This window comes from Myotis nattereri (genome assembly GCF_964212035.1).
Source record: "Myotis nattereri genome assembly, chromosome: 7".
Classification (NCBI taxonomy): Eukaryota; Metazoa; Chordata; class Mammalia; order Chiroptera; family Vespertilionidae; genus Myotis; species Myotis nattereri.
In genome coordinates, this window is record NC_138082.1 from 21,769,104 (window position 1) to 21,786,440 (window position 17,337).

The 17,337-nt window shown below is 53.4% G+C and overlaps 3 protein-coding genes across 5 annotated transcripts in view; 2 read left to right on the forward strand and 1 right to left on the reverse strand.

The window, feature by feature from the left end:
* Positions 1–3,762: 3,762 nt before the first annotated feature.
* Positions 3,763–8,238, forward strand: GPBAR1 (G protein-coupled bile acid receptor 1). 2 transcript variants are annotated; one of them, XM_081096396.1, is made up of 3 exons: positions 5,307–5,491; positions 6,569–6,886; positions 7,069–8,238. In XM_081096396.1, the coding sequence occupies exon 3, from the start codon at positions 7,114–7,116 to the stop codon at positions 8,104–8,106; it is 993 nt and encodes a 330-aa protein (XP_080952522.1). In that variant the 5' UTR covers positions 5,307–5,491; positions 6,569–6,886; positions 7,069–7,113; the 3' UTR covers positions 8,107–8,238. The 2 variants fall into 2 exon arrangements, with proteins under 2 accessions (XP_080952521.1, XP_080952522.1); XM_081096395.1 differs by lacking the exon at positions 6,569–6,886 and having other exon boundaries at positions 3,763–5,491.
* Positions 8,239–8,485: 247 nt separating this feature from the next.
* On the reverse strand, positions 8,486–14,644 carry AAMP (angio associated migratory cell protein). Its single transcript, XM_081096391.1, has 12 exons — positions 14,138–14,644; positions 13,226–13,431; positions 12,643–12,798; positions 11,856–11,975; positions 11,224–11,363; positions 10,827–10,971; positions 10,463–10,546; positions 10,233–10,348; positions 9,977–10,080; positions 9,735–9,825; positions 9,421–9,575; positions 8,486–8,966 (listed from the first exon to the last, which is right to left on the reverse strand). Exons 2-12 carry the CDS (start codon positions 13,344–13,346, stop codon positions 8,891–8,893), a joined length of 1,308 nt encoding a protein of 435 aa, XP_080952517.1. The 5' UTR covers positions 13,347–13,431; positions 14,138–14,644; the 3' UTR covers positions 8,486–8,890.
* The window catches only part of PNKD (PNKD metallo-beta-lactamase domain containing), a 68,658-nt gene continuing 65,080 nt past the window's right edge, over positions 13,760–17,337 (forward strand). Inside the window, exons 1-3 of one of the 2 annotated variants that reach the window (XM_081096394.1) lie at positions 13,760–13,859; positions 14,622–14,790; positions 16,265–16,678. In XM_081096394.1, coding sequence (XP_080952520.1) covers positions 13,793–13,859; positions 14,622–14,790; positions 16,265–16,457 — 429 coding nt within the window. In that variant the 5' untranslated portion in view covers positions 13,760–13,792 and the 3' untranslated portion in view covers positions 16,458–16,678. Of the gene's footprint in view, positions 13,860–14,621; positions 14,791–16,264; positions 16,679–17,337 lie in introns of those variants that run through there. The other variant, XM_081096392.1, reaches the window with a different exon arrangement.

Here is a 17,337-nt window from a genome sequence, read left to right on the forward strand (position 1 = left end):
CTAGATGATCCAGTAAGGAAGAAATGGCTGAGGGAGCAGGGGATAGAACCCAGGCTTCCCAATTCCCACCGCCTAAGCTGTTCCCCCTTCACACGTCATCCCACACACAGTGTTTAGACAGAGCAGTAAGAAGAAACACAGACATCCTGGATCCCTCAGGGAGGAGGCCAGAGCTGGGAACAGACGGAGGTCTGTTTATTCCTGGCAGTCCAATATCGGAGGGGCCCCACACCCACTTCTGTCCAGACTCCAGGATGAACTCTCCCAGAGCCTCTGACTTCTGTCCAGCAGATAGTGTGGGGCTGAGGACAATCTGTTGGAACCCAGTGTCCCTCGCCCACCGGCTTCCTTGAGGATGGGTTTGAGGCTAGATGCTTTCCTCTACCCACTTTGTCCCAACATAAGTCGGGCCTCTCTAGGACCCCTGACAGCTGTGCCTCCAGTCCTTCAACCCTGGTTTCCCCCAGAGAACTCCAAAGTCCCCTTGTCCATCCACCTGTGCTCTTGAGCGAGGAAGTGTTTCCTAATGTCTCACCTCCAGCTTTCTTGCTGCAGTTTTAGCCTGTTCCCTTCCATTTCAGGGCGTGTAACTGGCTTCTCTCCCTCACCCGAAAGCCACACTGGATATGATGTAGAAATGGGGGCACCTCTGGGCTTTCTAACCCTGAACTTGCCCTTCCTCTCACTATACAGTCATGCATTACTTAAAGACATTTGACCCTGGCTGGTGTGGCTGTTGGTTGAGTGTCATCCAATGCACCGCATGCACTGAAGGGTTGCTGGTGTTCAATCCCTAGTCAAGGTATCTCTCCCTCTCCCTCTCTCTCTGAAATCAGTAAAAACATACTTTTCTTAAAAAGACATGTTGGTCTTTAAAGGACTGCACATGGGACAGTGGTCCCATAAGATTATGCAGATGTAGCCTGACTGGCAGCTTCACTTGCCCAGGTTGCGGGCTCGATCCCCTGTGTGGGGCATGCAGGAGGCAGCCAATCAATGATTCTCTTTCATCATTGATGTTTCTTTTTCTTTTTTTTCTAAGGCTTCTGAAAGGTTTATTGGAATATCTTGGCCTAGACATTTACTCATCACTTTTTTCAATTACTTTTCAACATTCTAAAAACTTTCCGTTTAAAATACATTTAGCCCTAGCTGGTTTGACTCAATGGATAGAACGTCGGCCTGTGGACTGAGGGGTCCCGGGTTCGATTCCAGCCAAGGGCATATGCCTGGGTTGCGTGCTTGATCCCCAGTGGGAGGCATGCAGGAGGCAGCCAATCAATGATTCTCATCATTGATGTTTCTCTCTACCCCACTCCTTTCCTCTCTAAAAAATCAATAAAATATATTTTTTAAAAAATACATTTAACTTTGCCAATACTGGATTCTCCCCCAAAGGACTATCATAACTGTTTTCAAACAGGAAAAAAAATTAATACAATAGGATATAAAACTGAACTGTGTAACCTGTCACTGCATGTTCCAAATCCTTAAGTTAAATGTGGGATGAATTTGAAAAGGGCCAGGACCTGGGTCTGCTCTAAGCAGGTGGATGCAACATCTTACCTTCCCGAGTTTAATTATACCAACAGGAACAAAGTTATGAGAATGAAGAGCTCCAGAGAAGACAGAAAAGGTAGCTTTTATTTCTCCAGCAAAGCCCTCCAGAATGGCCTCTCCATCTTGTCAGGCCCACATTTTCTCCAAGGACAAACCCACAGCGGCTGGCATTGCCTAATTTACTTGACCAAGGAATTCAAACCATAAACCAAAGCTTTCTGCACAACCCCTCAGTACTGCCCCCCAAAACACACACACACAATTGGGGGCCAATGACAGGTAGAGGAGAAGACAGACACTCATCATTGATGTTTCTATCTCTCCCTTCCTCTCTGAAATCAATAAAAATATATATATTTTAAAATATTTTTAATTGATTTCAGAGAGGAAGGGAGAGATAGAAATATCAATGATGAGAGCAAATCACTGATCGGCTGCCTCCTGCACAACAGACCGAAAGGCATAGAATGCCAGAAAAAAAGGGACCCATGTAGAGCACTGCCATCTGGGACATATTTTGGGTGCATTTAGCTTAGTTTTGAAAAGCCTAATATAACATATAAACAAAACAGCACCAGTTTCCTTCATTGTGCACACATTTTTAGAATGCTTCTTAGGACTATGAGATTTGGGGAATGGCTCCTCATAGTCCCGGATTGCAATAAATGTGACTCTTTAATTCGAAGAAAAAAAAAGAATGCTTCTTAGATGCACAAGCCTGAAACTGAGGCGTGTGCCCTTGACTGGAATCGAACCAGGGGCCCTTTAGTCTACAGGCCAAGGCTCTATCCACTGAGCCAAACCGGCTAGGGCTAAAGAATATTTTTTTAAAAAGATTATGCAGCCTAGTTGGTTTGGCTCAGTGGATAGAGTGTCAGCCTGCGAACTAAAAGGTCCCAGGTTCGATTTCAGTAAAGGGCACATGCCCGGGTTGTGGGCTCAATCCCCAGTGGGGGACTTGCAGGAGGCAGCCGATCCATGATTCTCTCTCATCATGGATGTTTCTATCTCTCTCTCCCTCTTCCTTCCTCTCTGAAATCAATAAAAATACATTTTAAAAAAAGATTATGCAGTTGTAAAATTCCTATCATTTAGTGATGTAGCAAAATGCATTACACAAATACCATTATGTTACAAGTGCCTACAGTACCCAGAACAGTGACATGCTGTTCTGGTTTGTAGCCTGGGAGCTGTAAGGGAACAGAATTTGTCACCCGCAAATATGTCTCTTTAGCATAAGGATTATTTTAGGCTGGTTAATTTTAAGAAACCCTCTGACTTGGAAGAAGCTCTGAAAACCAAGTAGAAGTTACTCTTTGTAAAAGATATTTGTGCTTGTAGGGACCTCTCCATTTGTGTGTCTTCCTCAGTGTACCAGGAAGAAGGGGAAGGACCTTATCTCTAGAAAGTCTTATCAGTGTAGAAGACCTTGACTGAAATTTGCATAATAACCTTACCCCTTGTTTACGGCCCTTTCCCCCAGCCCCAACATCAGTGGTTCTCAACCTTGGCTGCACATTAGAATCACCTGGGAATCTTTTTAAAATCCTGATTTCTGGGCCTCATCCTCCGGAAATTGTTTCTTTGTTATGGGGTAGGGCCACAACATTAGTAACAAAGAAACAATTTCTGGAGGATGAGGCCCAGAAATCAGGATTTTTTTATTTATTTATTTTTTCCCCCCAGAAATCAGGATTTTAAAAAGATTCCCAGGGGATTCTAATGTGCAGCCAAGGTTGAGAACCACTCCCCAACATCCTTTGTCTTAAGCTAAAGATGGTATTTAAGGTGATGGTTTCAGGCATTCTGGTGAGTTACTCAGTTTCCCTGGGTAACTCCTAGCTCCCAAGTACGCATGTTATCAAATGTTTTCTCTTGTTAATGTGTCTCTTATTAAAGGAATGTCTCAGCCAAGAGTCCAGAGGGTAGAGGGAAAATTATTTTTCCTTCCCTACAGAGCTATAAGCTATACTAACCCTAGGTGAGTAGTAGGCTATACCATATAGGTTTGTGTAACTAAATTCTATGATATTTCCATAACGACGAGATCAGCTAACAACCCATTTTTCAGAATGTATCCCTGTTGTTAAGTGACACGTGATTGTACTTAGTTTCCCTGTGGAGCAAAAGCGTCACTGCCCTCTTGCTTTTCATAGGTAATCTGCTTTTCTCAGGGAAGTTCTTTCTTAGAGGGGAGGATTGGCTGGAGGGAAGGGACATGCAGAGAAGGGCAGAAATCCTAATAATGTTATTAACTGCTACCTTTCATTGAGTGCTTATGTGCCAAGCACTGATCTAAGTTTTTTTTGTTGTTGTTTTTTTTTAAATATATTTTATTGATTTTTTACAGAGAGGAAGGTAGAGGGATAGAGAGTTAGAAACATCGACCAGCTGCCTCCTGCACATCCCCCACCGGGGATGTGCCCACAACCCAGGTACATGCCCTTGACTGGAATCAAACCTAGGACCCTTCAGTCCGCAGGCCGACGCTCTATCCACTGAGCCAAACCAGTTAGGGCTGATCTAAGTTTTTATCACATATTTCATTTAGTCTCAATGGGTGAGTACAATGTGAGCCCCATTTTGCAGATGAGGAAACTAAGGCAAGAGAACTTTGTTAACTTGCCCAAATTTATACAGCTAAAAAAATAGGATCTCAGCCAGGATTCTGAGATCCAAAGCCAGGCTTTCTGATTCCAACACTGGCTTGTGCCTCTTATTCATCGAAGGAGGGGGAGCGTGAGAGGAAAACATTGATTTGTTGTTCCACTTATAAATATACTCATTGTACAGGCCCATAACATTTTCCACAACAACTCTGAGAATGGCTTCCCCCATTAAGTGTCAGGCACTGGGATCTAATTAGTTACATATGTTATCCCATAACATTTTCCATAACAACCCTAAGAGTAGCTTTCTTTCTTCCCCATTTTACAGGTGGGAAAATTGGAGCCCAGAGGTAGCTTGCCCAATATCACACCCCAGAGCTATTTGAGCTTGTAGCCCACAACTTGACTCACAAAGTAGCAGAGGAAAATGCGGAATGACTCCAGATTCTAGAAGGCAAGGCTGGCTTTATAATCTGAAAGGTCCACCAGGCAATAAGATGGGGGGCAGTGAAGATACTCAACCCCTATCCCCTACTGCCACCATTACACACACACTCCCCTTTGGCAGACAGGTAGGATTATGGAGCTCAATATGCTGTCAGCTGGCTGGCCACTCCAGTATAAAGCTCATAAAATGTAAATGTATTAGCTGGGGCAGAAAGTGGGGAGGGGTAGAAGGAAATCATTCACTAGGGAATGCATTTCTCAGATCAGCTAGGCCAGTGGTTCTCAACCTTCTGGCCCTTTACAGTTCCTCATGTTGTGACCCAACCATAAAATTATTTTCGTTGCTACTTCCTAACTGTAATGTTGCTACTGTTATGAATCGTAATGTATATACTGATATGCAGGATGGTCTTAGGTGATCCCTGTGAAAGGGTCATTCGACCGCCAAAGGGGTCGCAGCCCACAGGTTGAGAACCGCTGAGCTAGGCAGTATCAGGGGAGGGGTCTCCAAACTGAGTGACCTGAGAGAGGATCTGCCCCCTAAGTGAAGCTATGGCCAGTAGCTGGAAAGGGGAAGCTCGGGTCCAGCAGGAGAGGAGGAAGGCCTCCCATTTGCTAAAGCCGGGGTGTGCCAGGTCCCACCCTCAGAGGCGGGGCCAGGCTAAGCCCCGTGGCCACAGTTCCATCCTCCCAGAACCCAGGCAGGAGCAGAGCTGGGGCAGCTACGAGCCTGGGGCCCTGCTATCCCAGAGTGGAGGCACCATGCTCTCCGCGGCCGGGACATCAGACATCTCCAGAGGCCCTGCAAGGTCGGCTGCAGCAGTTCCCTGACACAGGCCAGGCCAGGCTGAGGAGCACCTGTCTCCAACTGCCATGTGAGTCGCTACGCCCCTCCCCACCCCAGACCTCAGCCCCAACCCTGAAGAAGCCATTGCCACCAGACCCAGCAGGGTCACACTACCCACACACCACTGGGAAGTCGCTCCTGGGGCTGGCCCTTCCCTTCTTGCCGCTCTGGTGGGGTAGGGGACTCACTCAGGAGGGCTGGAGCTCCAGCCCAGGATCCAGAGGTTGGGTTGGAAGTAAGGTACCCTGAGGTCTTGTGGGGTTTAATCAAGTTGACATGCAGGGACAAAGGGGAACAGAAACTGGAGGGCTGCTGAAAAGAAAAGATGTCCTGAGTTGGGGGCAAAGGGAAGATTGAGGAAGAGAAAACAGGGGGGGGGGGGGGGGGGGAAGGGTGCAGCAGCTTGGAGGCCCGGCGTGGGGGCCTCAGCTTCTCCTGAGTCAGGGTGGCTGTCGGGGAGGGGGGGGGGGGCAGTAGGAATCCTTTCCTTATTGACTTTAATCCTAGCAACAGCAGCTGCTCCCATGGACAGAAGCAGGCATTCCCACAGGATCCAGGACCCCTCCCTGTTTCCCGATGTAGCAGTGGGGCCGGGGTGCTGGCGGGCTGAAAACAAGGAGCCAAGTGAAGGAAAGGACAGGGACAGAGCAGAGCTGCAGAGAGGCCAGCCCTGTCCAGCAGCTCCTCTCCCCTTTCCTGGGGGTCAGCTTCAGCCTCAGGGTGTGGGAGGTGTCCTTGCTGCTGGCATCTCCACATTCACTGCCAATCCTCCTCCACCCTCCCCCCCCACCCCCCCACCCCCCCCCCACCCCCCACTCACTTCTACCCCCAGCAACTCCTCTCTCTCCTCCAATTCCCTGGAAGGGACCTGTTGCTAGTGGTGCAGATGAGTCAAGTTTATGGGCTGGAAGTCCTATCCAGAGGCTGCTCACTCATCTGTAACCAACTGGCCACCGGGCAGATGGGGATGGTGGTGCAAGGGACAGGGCATCCCACTTGCTGCCACCATTGCCCTGACCTCGCCACTAACTCTGATGCTTAGTGATCCCTCTCTCTGCCTCACTCCTGCCCCCACCCCAATCCTAATGCTCTGGTTTCCCACCAGGCTTCGAGCATCTGAAGACAGAGACCCCTCTCCTGCACCTGAGCACCCACTTCTAGCACCTGGCCCTAGCCCAGAGGAGGCTGTCAGCTTTGGCTGACCACTACACCAGCCACACCCCGTCTTCCCTTTTGGCTAGTTTAGAGGCCTTGCCAGTAGAGGCAGGGGCGGGCAAGATGCTTTGGGGCTGGATGGGTCATTCTTTCAGTTTAAACAGGCATAAGCACAGCTGCCCAAGGGGGCCAAGCGGATAACAGAAATGGGTGAAGTGGCCTGTGGGGAGGTCCCCACTCCAGCTGGTCACTACCATACAGGACATAGGTATTGCCACGACTGATTTCTTAAGAGAAGCCAGAAATTGAAATTTTAATTGGCCATTAATTGAAAAAAAATGTGTATACAGCTTCATCCATTTGGCTGCAACCTCTAGATTAATAAGTATTCCCAAGAGGACAGTGACCCACAGCCCCACCCTAACTCTGGCCACCCCATCTCCTGTCCAGGCATGTCGGCCGTTGCTCCAGATTTTCCCTGTCCCCAGACCCAAGATGACACCCAACAGCACCAGGGAGGTGCCCGGTGCTGTTCCCATGGGAGCCTTTGGGCTCTCCCTGGTCCTGGCAAGCCTCATCGTCGTGGCCAACCTGCTCCTGGCCGTGGGCATTGCCGGGGACCGCCGCCTGCGTAGCCTCCCTGCTGGCTGCTTCTTCCTGAGCCTGCTGCTCGCTGGGCTGCTCACGGGGCTGGCACTGCCCACACTGCCAGGCCTGTGGAGCCAGAGCCGCCGAGGCTACTGGTCCTGTCTCTTCCTCTACTTAGCTCCCAACTTCTCTTTCCTCTCCCTGCTCGCCAACCTGCTGCTGGTGCACGGGGAGCGCTACATGGCAGTGCTGCGGCCTCTCCGGGCCCCTGGGAGCACTCGCCTGGCCCTGCTCCTCACCTGGGCTGGCCCCCTGCTCTTCACCAGCCTGCCCGCGCTGGGGTGGAACCACTGGGCCCCTGGTGCCAACTGCAGCTCCCAGGCTGTCTTCCCAGCCCCCTACCTCTACCTCGAAGTCTATGGGCTGCTGCTGCCTGCCGTGGGTGCTGCGGCCCTTCTCTCTGCCCGTGTGTTGATCACTGCCCATCGCCAGCTACAGGACATCCGCCGGCAGGAACGGGCAGTGTGCCGCGGGGTGCCCTCGGCCCTGGCCCGGGCCCTTACCTGGAGGCAAGCAAGGGCACAGGCTGGAGCCACACTGCTCTTTGGGCTGTGCTGGGGACCCTACGTGGCCACCTTGCTCCTCTCAGTGCTGGCCTATGAGCAGCGCCCACCGCTGGGGCCTGGAACTCTGTTGTCCCTTGTTTCACTGGGCAGTGCCAGTGCAGCGGCCGTGCCTGTGGCCATGGGGCTGAGTGATCAGCGCTACACAGCTCCCTGGAGGGCAGCTGCCCGAAGATGGCGCCGGGTGCTGCGGGGAAGAGCCTCCCGGAGCAGTCCTGGCCCCGGCACTGCCTACTGCACCAGCAGCCAAAGCAGCATGGACCTGGACTTGAACTAGGGGAAGGGCCTCCGCTTACTCCTACTAGAAGCATCCATCCATCTCAGCCACGCCTGTCTCCACTTGTCCGCACACCCCAGGATCAGAGACCCTGCCCTTTTTTATTGGTGGAATAAAGCTCCTCCGGCCGAGTTTATTGGTATCTCATTCCATATCGCAGAAGGGGAGAGGCAGGTAGAACAGCTGTGGAAAGAACCTAAAATAAGGGAATCAAGGGAGATTCCAACTCTGGATAGAGCAGCAATTGTAGGTGAGGCTGCACCACCGGCAGGGAGGGCGGGCTGAGTGCTGGAAGTCCAGCACATGTGGGGGCCTCGCCCTGATATGCCCCTCACCAGTTCTTCCTCAGGTCCGGCCACCACAAAATCCACAGACATAGTCTCTGGGAAGTATATTTTATTTACATTTTTAAAATCTGTAACTAATCTCTCTCTTCCTCCTTTCCACCCCCAGAGACTTGGGAAGGGAAAGAACAGGCATCTCAAACACCTACTCCCCACATACAAATAGGCACCCCATAACTCACACCCACAAATGAAAGTGAAAGAGAAAGAGGTCTGAACCTCCCTCTGAGAGATCCCCCGGGTCTGGGGGAGGAGGAGGGGCCTGAGGGGTGAGGGGTGGGTCTCTTATGAGAAGAAAGGGACAGAGGGGCAAGTCAGTGTGAAGGGGCTGGAAAGTAGTCCGAGGCCCCTCCCATCCTCTTCCTTCATACCCTCCTGCCTCTGCTGGTGAGGGGTCTCCCTTCACCTCAACACCAGACCCAAAGCAGAGGCTGCAGCCACTAGCGGTCAGGTCTCTGGACACAAAATACTTTTGCTTTGTGGTCTCCTGATGTGGTCACCACCAGGGAGGCATCTCTGTGGACAGAAAGAATAGGCTCGAAGGGATGGGAGCCTTGGGGCTGGCCCAAGCCCATGACCCAGGGCCCCCCAACCCCCCACCCCCACCCCCAGTGGCCCTCTGGAGCACATCAATTCTATGCCCTAGGTGCCTAGCACCAGGCTGACACACCCATGTTGAATGAACACATGTGAAGCCAGCAGTCAGCAAGGGAATGAGAGGAACCACAATATGGGGGAAGCAGTCCCAGCCCCTCAGCCCCGGGACTGACATGAGACCTAGCAAGTCACTGTCAACCAGAAGGGCAACTCTCTCAGGCTTCCCAGCACTCCTGCATCCAAAGCCACAACCAGGCCTTGGGTCCCAGCTTCCCTCAGGAAGCCCCCCACACCCCCATTTCCGTGTGGCCCTCCACATGCTACCCCCCGCCTTCCAAATACAGAGACTCCAGCCCTTGCCCATTTCACTTACTTGCTGAGGGCAAAGTCCAGGATCTCAGCCGTGTGGCCCCGGTAGTCAGTCAGCAGGCGGCCAGTCCGAGCATCCCAGAGGCGCACGATGCCATCCAGGCTACAAGTATAAACCACGGCGGTGCCCGCCTCCCACAGCAGCTGCACGATGCCTGACTGCACGGGTACAAGAGGCAAGGTGGAGGTGAGAGGAGGAGAGCTAGGAGGCACCTCAGGGAGGGAGGGTGGGAACATGGACCATAGACAGGACCAAGCAGGAGCCAGGTCCGGGGTGGATCCTGACAGAGGCCTGGGCCTCCCCACGGGTGCCTGTACCTGGTGCTGACATTGGTGCCTGAGGGTCTGCGTAGACAGGTCATAGATGGCCAAGGTCCCATCCAGGTAGCCAACAGCTGCCAGAGGCATCCTGGGTAGAGGGGAGCACCACAAAGCTCACAGAGGGACCTGGGCCCACATGCCCTTCGTCCCTTCCTGGTCTCCCCGCCCAGGCCCCTCCCCAAGCGCAGTCCCTCTCATCTCCAGGCGGCCTCCAGGCCTAAGCCTTAGCTCACACTCACACACTGCAGAAGCCCAAGGATTCCACTGAGTTGGACTCGCTCTCCTCCCCTTCTCCCAGGTTGGGCTGGGAGGCCACAGACTCAGGCCTGAAAACACCCACCACCTATGAGCCAGAGGAAAGCATCAGAGAAGGTCCTAGAAACATGGTCCTCTAATAGAGAAGGAAGGTGGAGAGGCAGGGAGGTTGAGTGAAGGATAAGAAAGGGAGGGGAGAAGAGTGGAAGGCTCCACAGCAAGGCTTCAGGTCCCACTCACCTTGCCGGTGGTGGCACTGACCAACTTGGCCTGGCAATCCACAGAGCCAGTTAGGATCAGGCTGCCATCCTGGTTGGTGGCAACACAGGTCAGAGGGCCCTGGTGACCCTCAGTCCCTAGGATGGAGCAAAGGGATAAGTTAGACTTCACCCTGTCCCCTGAGTCCTGTCCCAGGTCTTAACCACCCGCCCCACAAAGGCCGAGGGTAACACTTCCCCCAATTCTGATACCTTTTAGTACATGGATAGGGTTTCCCTGCTTCAGGTCCCAAATCCTGATGGTGCCATCTTCATAGCCGACCACAGCTCTCTTCCCTAAAGGGCCAAAAGTACAGATGAAGACAGAAGGACAGACCACACACTCAGACATACCCAACAAGAGAATTGTGGGTATGGGTGGGAGCCAAGAGAGGGAGACAAGAAAGGGAGGGGACAAACACACCCAGGACCCAGCAGAGGAGACTCAGTTCAGGATGGAAAAGAGGGAGCTGACTGCTCTGGGGCCTATGAGGTCAGTGCTGCTGAGCCCGCACTCTGAGCCTTGCGCCCAACCTCTCTGCACTCAAGAAAGGACACTCAGGGGAGCTCATCTCACCATCAGGGAGGACTCGGCCACAGGTGGCTGGGCAGTTGGGACCCTGGAAGGTCTTGCAGTCACCACTGGGGACCTTCCACATCCAGGTGTTGCCATCAGCAGTGCCCGCCAGTAGGATAGGTGCCCGAGGGTGCCACTCCATCCACTGGACAGGGAGAAAGAGTCAGCAGGGAGGCCCATCACTCCATCCCACCTAGGAACGTGTCTTCTGAGCCCCACCAAGCTGCCCCTGCTTCTGAGTCAGGGGGGACAGTCTAGGTAACAGGCACAGATATTCTTGCTGTACCTTGAGAGTGCACTGGCTTAGAGATGGCTTGGTCTAGTAAAGGTGGAGGCGAAGCTCCAAGCTCTCACCCACTACCAACCAAGGCCCCTGAGTTGGATCCACCCTAATCACCTCCAGGTCTCCTGCTTCAAAGGACCAGACCTCCTCCTTGGTGTCCACCTGCCACACTTTCAAGAGGCCACTCATGTCCCCTGTGGCCACTAGGGTGGAGTCATGGCTGAAACCAGCACAAGTCACAGAGTCCTTATGGCCTTCAAGAAAGAAAAAAAAAGAAACAGAAAGAGAACATCAGGGCACCTAGTGCTGGGGGCACATGACCCAGGTATCTGGCCTCTGAAAGGACCAGCTGAGAGAAAACAAGAGTTGATCCCAGCTGAATAGGTGACCGAATTCATTGTAGTTGCAGGAATCAACACACCCAGGTCTCCGCACGGAAGACAATGCTGGCCCTCCACTCAACCACATGTAGCCTAGGCCTAGGTCGTACCCTTTTGTCCATTCTGCACCTCTGCCTAGAATACCCACATCCTTCCCTCTTCCCAAATACCCCTACGTCAGCCTGTGTCTCCTCCTCTCAAGCCTTTCCCAGACTCCCTTGCCCAATTAGTGCCTCCCTCCCCTATATCCACAGCAGACTATGCTATTCCTCTTCAGAGTCAATAAATGGCTGTGAGATGCACAACTTCTGCAGGCTAGTCCCGGAGGACTTCCAAAGGGACACGACCTCAGCGGGGCCCCCTCACCTGCACACTCAAAGAGCAGCTCCCCATCGCTGAGCCTCCACACGAAGGCTTTGTCATCTTCACCCCCCGTCACCGCCAATGCGTTGGTCTTGGGGTCCAGGCTCACACAAAACACAGATGCTGTCCCAAGAGATATTTCACAAGTAAGGGGAGGGGGCTCCCACCTAGGGTTCTGTCCTTCGGGACCGGCAGGAAGCCCACCCCCTCCCACCCAAAGAAGCACATCTTTCCTCCTGGAAAAGAAGGATGCATCCAAGTTCCTTCTAAGTTTCAAGCATCAGATGGTTGGAGAAACCTCTCCCCGAGCTCGCCACGCTCCAAATCCTTCTCCGGAGCAGATGCCCCCTTAGGATGCTGCACCCTTCACCACCCCACACGGATGCCATGGACAACAGGAAAGTGTACGTGCAGGGCTTACAGCTCTCCGCATGGGATGCCACCAGGCTGGGTACAAACAGAGGGAGGAGAACATCGTGCTACTGGCTCCTCATTAAGAGCTCACATTGGAGGGTTACATAAAATATGCTCAGTGTAACTGACACCAAAGTAACGTTTTAAAAGAAAACCAAGACCCAGGGAGCTTAATGCAGGTGGTAAACTGGTAAGGAGCCGAGGTAAGATTTGAACACAGGTTTCTCGGCTGACTCCAGGGCCCAGGCTCCCCGCCATGCCACCACACTGCCCCTGCCCGCGAGTTCCTCCAGACCGGGGCCAGCGGTTCCCTCAGGATGCGATGCCCAGATGCCCGCCCGGCCTGAGTGTAGGACGGATCTCCGCAGAGACCTACCTGAGTGCAGTGCAAAGGTGACCTCGCTGTCGTCTGGGCCCTCCATGCTGCCCACCACCCCTTCCTGGGGTTCCAGAACCCAGCCCTCCTCGTTGCCCTCTTCCTCTTCCTCCTCTTCCTCAAAGTCCACATCTTCCATCTCCTGGGCTAGATCATCTGCATTGGTCAGAGGGTCAAAAAATGGGGCTCAGCAGGCGGGAAGAGGGATGGTGACAAGTGTGGGGAGGGCTAGGGTGCATCATGTGGCAAGAGAGTGAGGGCAGACGAATGGGATGAAGCGAGGCCGAGAAGGTGTGTGGGACGAGGGCAGGAGCCGGCTGCGTACCTGGCGTTGGCCAGGGACCGGAGAGGAGGACCGAGGGGATGACGGGAAGGGGGTGTGCGAGGGGAAGGGCCGGAGGAGGCGTCAGGGGAACCCCGACCCGGCCAGGCCCGAGCACTAAGGGTGGGGGTGGGAGGAGGGGGAAGGGCGCAGAAAGTCGGTGGGAATGACCGGTAGGGTGTGGAGGGGAGGGGGGGAAGCTGGGGTCATAGGCCAGGGGTGAGCGCCTCCTGCCCCACGGCCGGGACCGGCCATTCTCACCCGGGTCCGGCGGACCGGGATCCAGTTCTACCACCTCGATAATCTCTTCATCACCATGGAAGCTTAGGGTCTCCAGTGGGGGGGTGTCAGCGGCAGCCCCGCTTTCCGATTCGGATTCCATGCGGCGAAAGCAGCCGATCCACTTCTCTGGGCCCAAACGCCTCCCAGAGTCAGCGCTGCGCGACGACGCGGAACTCGGGCCCCTCCTCCCCGGGAGGAAATAGGCGTAAGCAACTCTCCGGAAAGGGAGAGCGACAGCCGTTTGGCCAATCAGAAAAAGGGCTGATAGCCTAACCACCAATCATAGAGCAGGGTTGGGAAAGGGACGGGGCGTGGCAGAGGGAACCCAAACTCCGCCCGACCTGACTCCGCCCCTGGCAGAAGGGAAACAAGCGAGCGTGCGCGCCTCCGGGTCTCCTGGGAGGAGTAGTTCGGCCAGTCCGTTCCGAGGGCTTTGGGGAGATGTAGTTTCTGGTCTGTAGGCGGGACGGAAGGAGCGGGGGGAGGCCCCTTACGCAAACTACAATTCCCGGCGGGGACCGCGGTGTAGGGGGGTGGGATCTGAACATGGCGGCGGTGGTGGCTGCTACGGCGCTGAAGGGCCGGGGGGCGAGGAATGCCCGCGTCCTCCGGGGTAAGGAGAGGGACCCCGGGGAGGGCAGGGTTGCAGGGGATCCCCCTCCCTTTTTTTTCCTTTTACATCCAGCCCGGCTATAGCAGGAGGTCAGGGCTGTCGATTCCTGCTCGCACCCCTCTGCGGGGTGAAAGAGTTGAGGGGCTATAAGGTGGTCTCTCGAGGTCACCCAGTCCGCCCCTCTGCCGTCGGCTTACACACGCCCCCGTGTCCTCGCTGCGAGAGGGCGTCCCAAGGAAGCCTTCTAGGCTCCCGCGCTCCAGGTGTTGGACACTCACCGCAGTGCAGAGGCGAGTCCTGAGCTGCTGGAGGCTCGGGTTCTAGCCCCGGATAATTAGCCGTGTGACCTTGGGCGAAGTCGTCCGTCTCTCTCTGGGCTTCCGTTTCCTCTTCTATGAATCGGGGCGGGGGGGACGGAGTAGACCACCTCTAAGCTTCCTTTCCGTGCTACCGTTTCTGCGGTTTGAAAACATTCCCGCGGAGTTCCTCCCTACGTCTCCTGTGAGTCCCACTGCGGTCCTTCCCGCCCCGTCTCCCCAGGAGCGGAGCTCGCTCTCCCGGCACCAGGGCGAAGCGCCCACAGTGACGTGGAGGTGGCTTCCCAAAGGTGTCCCCTAAGTGGCGATGTTCCCACTTCCCGTCGGATTCTCTCTGGCACTTGTGACACCACACTGCAGTCACTTCTCTTCCTCGGATCGCAGCCTCTCCTTCCCAGGCGTCCACCTGCTCCTCCGCCTGACCTTCACATTCTCTGCCCAACAGGGATTCTCGCAGGAGCCGCCGCTAACAAAGCGGCCCAGAGCAGGACCCGGGCGCTGCAGAGCCACAGCTCCCCGGAGTGCAAGGAAGAGCCCGAGCCCCTCCCTCCCGAGCTGGAATACATTCCCAGAAAGAAGGCCAAGAACCCCATGAAAGCTGTGGGAGTAGCCTGGTGAGTTTTAACTAACCCTTTGCCCACCCATAGCGAGTGGCACCGGGGGAGGGCGGAACCCAGAAACTTGTCCACATTTCAGGTGGTAAGCTGAATCCGGGGCTGTGGGGACAGAATTGCTGGCTGCAAGGACTGGAATCTCAGAGGAATGGGGCAGGGGAGGGGGGGAAAGTACGTGAAATGGGAGAGAGAGTGGGTTTTCTGTGGAGAACGCTGAGCTAATCTGATATGAATTTAGTTCCCTGGCCTCATCTGTTTTGGGGAACTTGGGGTGAGACCTAGTTGGGGTTTTAGCTCGAAGGTGTTCAACACATCGTTATTCAGATTTGACTCTGACCTAAATACATCATAGATCAATATTAAAGGAAAAGGAGGAGTAAATTACCAATTTTTTCCAAGGGATCTGATCTTAGCAGAATTTTTTTAAAAAATTTAAGATTTTTTGAGCCCTAGCTGGTTTGGCTCCATGCATAGAGTATCGACCCCCGGACTGAAGGGTCCCTGGTTCAGTTCTGGTCAAGGGCACATACCTCGGTTGCAGACTCGATCCCCAGCACCCCAACCCCAGTATGGGAGGCAACCAATTGATACACCTCTCTCACATCGATGCTTCTGTCTGTCTCTCCCCCTCCCTTCCACTCTCCCTAAAATTCAATGGAAAAATATCCTTGGGTGAGGATTAACCAAAAAAATAAGTTAAAGTCAATAAATATAAGGCCCCCAAAAAGGATTGTTTTGAGGGAGAGAGAAATATCAATGTGTGGGGAATTGAACCAGCAACCTTTCGGTGCATGGGATGACACCCAACAAACTGAGCCACACCCATCAGGGTGGGAAATTACTTTTTTTTTTTTCCAGCGCCTTGGGTGTTCCAGGACTTTACAGTATAAGGTTTTAGTCTTTGATAAATATTACATCCCCATTTCACAGATGAGAGAACTGAGGCTCAGAGCTGAGATTCTTACCAGGTCTTTTGACTCCATGCCCTTTCTCCCCACACCAAGTAGCAGTTACTCAGATTAAGAAGGGTACTCTGGGAGAGGATGTTGGGCAGTTCAGGCAGAGAGAAACTTTGCCAAGAATTGAAAAGGGAAAGAGGATGGGCCATCTGGGGAATCATGCATAGACTGTATAGTAGGCTTGCAGGCTTGCAGGGCTCATGTTGAGAGGTGTCAGGCTACAGGAGAAAGGAATGTAGAAGTGGGCAGAGACCCACCTACACTGGGCCTTTTGTGCCATGCCTGGGTGTTTGGACTTGGCAGGGAAGTGATGGAGAGCTGTTACGAGATTTAAGCAGAGTAGCAGCAGGAGCTGATTTGTGTAGGGCCCTCCAGCAGCCAACGAGGAGGCTAAATAGATACAAGAGGTATTGCAGTGTTCATGAGATCAATGAAGCTGGAATGAGATTTCCCCCAGCCTCTCTAACTCAGGCGTGGCCCCTCCCCAAACCCCGTGCACATCTCCCCACCCCTAGGGCCATCGGCTTCCCCTGTGGTATCCTCCTCTTCATCCTCACCAAGCGGGAAGTGGACAAGAATCGTTTGAAGCAGATGAAGGCTCGGCAGAACATGCGGGCATCCAACACGGGCGAGTATGAGAGCCAGAGATTCAGGGCCTCCTCCCGACATGCCCAGTCTCCTGAAGCTGGGTCTGGGGTGCAGACCTGAGGAACACTGCAGCCCTCCCCCTAGACTGTATTGACTGGCCTCGAGACCACGAAATCCTTTGGGTTTGGCTGCAATTCTAGTCCTTGCCTCTAAGGTCCACCAGAGGGCGCATGAAGCCCAGGCTGCTGCCAGCCCTCATCTCCCCCCACCCCACCTCCCTCCTCCGCTCTCCCTCCCCTCCCTGAGAAACCAGCCAAAGGCAAATAAAGTTATTGAGTGTGTGAGTGGAAAGGAACCAGGACTGGATTTTTGAATCCCTTGGGATGGGAGGGGCAGAGGGCGGGACGGTTACTCATGTGAGCGGCCTCATTGAAGCATTCAGTGGTTGGGGAAATCACAGAGACTTAAGCAACAAGTCTAGATGCAGGCCCTGGAGACCAAGTCCTCAGAGCTGCTGGCCAGGAGGGTGGGGTCTTTCTCAGCTTTGAACAAATAAATAAACAATCAAAGAGGGCATTGAGGGTTGCTGGGGTCCAGCCCCAGCAGATCCAGGGGTTCCCAAAGGTGTGGACGGAGTTGGCATTCAGTTGATCAGCATAGTTGGGTTCTCTAGCCAGGATCTCCAGCCAAGTTCTGTTTGTTATTGTCTTATTACATCTGTATTTATACCTGTTGATTTTAATCCTATCAATTTCTATTCCAAAAGTTAGGGCGTTTCTTATCTCCATTCCAGGGAGTAAAGATTATGTAGCTTAAGCGTGATTGTTCGTAGTTAAAGTGATTAACTACCCGCCTGGCACTTTAACTTCAGGGAAAAATCCCTACCTGGGGAAACAATCTTTCTCGGAGAGGTGACCTTGGTTAAAACACATAGCGCCAAGAAAGGGAGCAAATATATTAAGAACAGTATGTCATATGTGCCAGGTCCCTTGAAACATAT

Coding starts and splice junctions, on each gene's coding strand:
- AAMP (XM_081096391.1), bottom strand. CDS start 13,346: ATGGAATCCGAATCGGAAAGCGGGGCTGCCGCTGACACCCCCCCACTG. Junction 11,976..12,642: donor CACCTTTGCACTGCACTCAG/GTAGGTCTCTGC, acceptor CTCTTGGGACAG/CATCTGTGTTTTGTGTGAGC. Junction 9,826..9,976: donor TCCTTGGGCTTCTGCAGTGT/GTGAGTGTGAGC, acceptor CCCTCTACCCAG/GATGCCTCTGGCAGCTGTTG.
- GPBAR1 (XM_081096395.1), top strand. CDS start 7,114: ATGACACCCAACAGCACCAGGGAGGTGCCCGGTGCTGTTCCCATGGGA.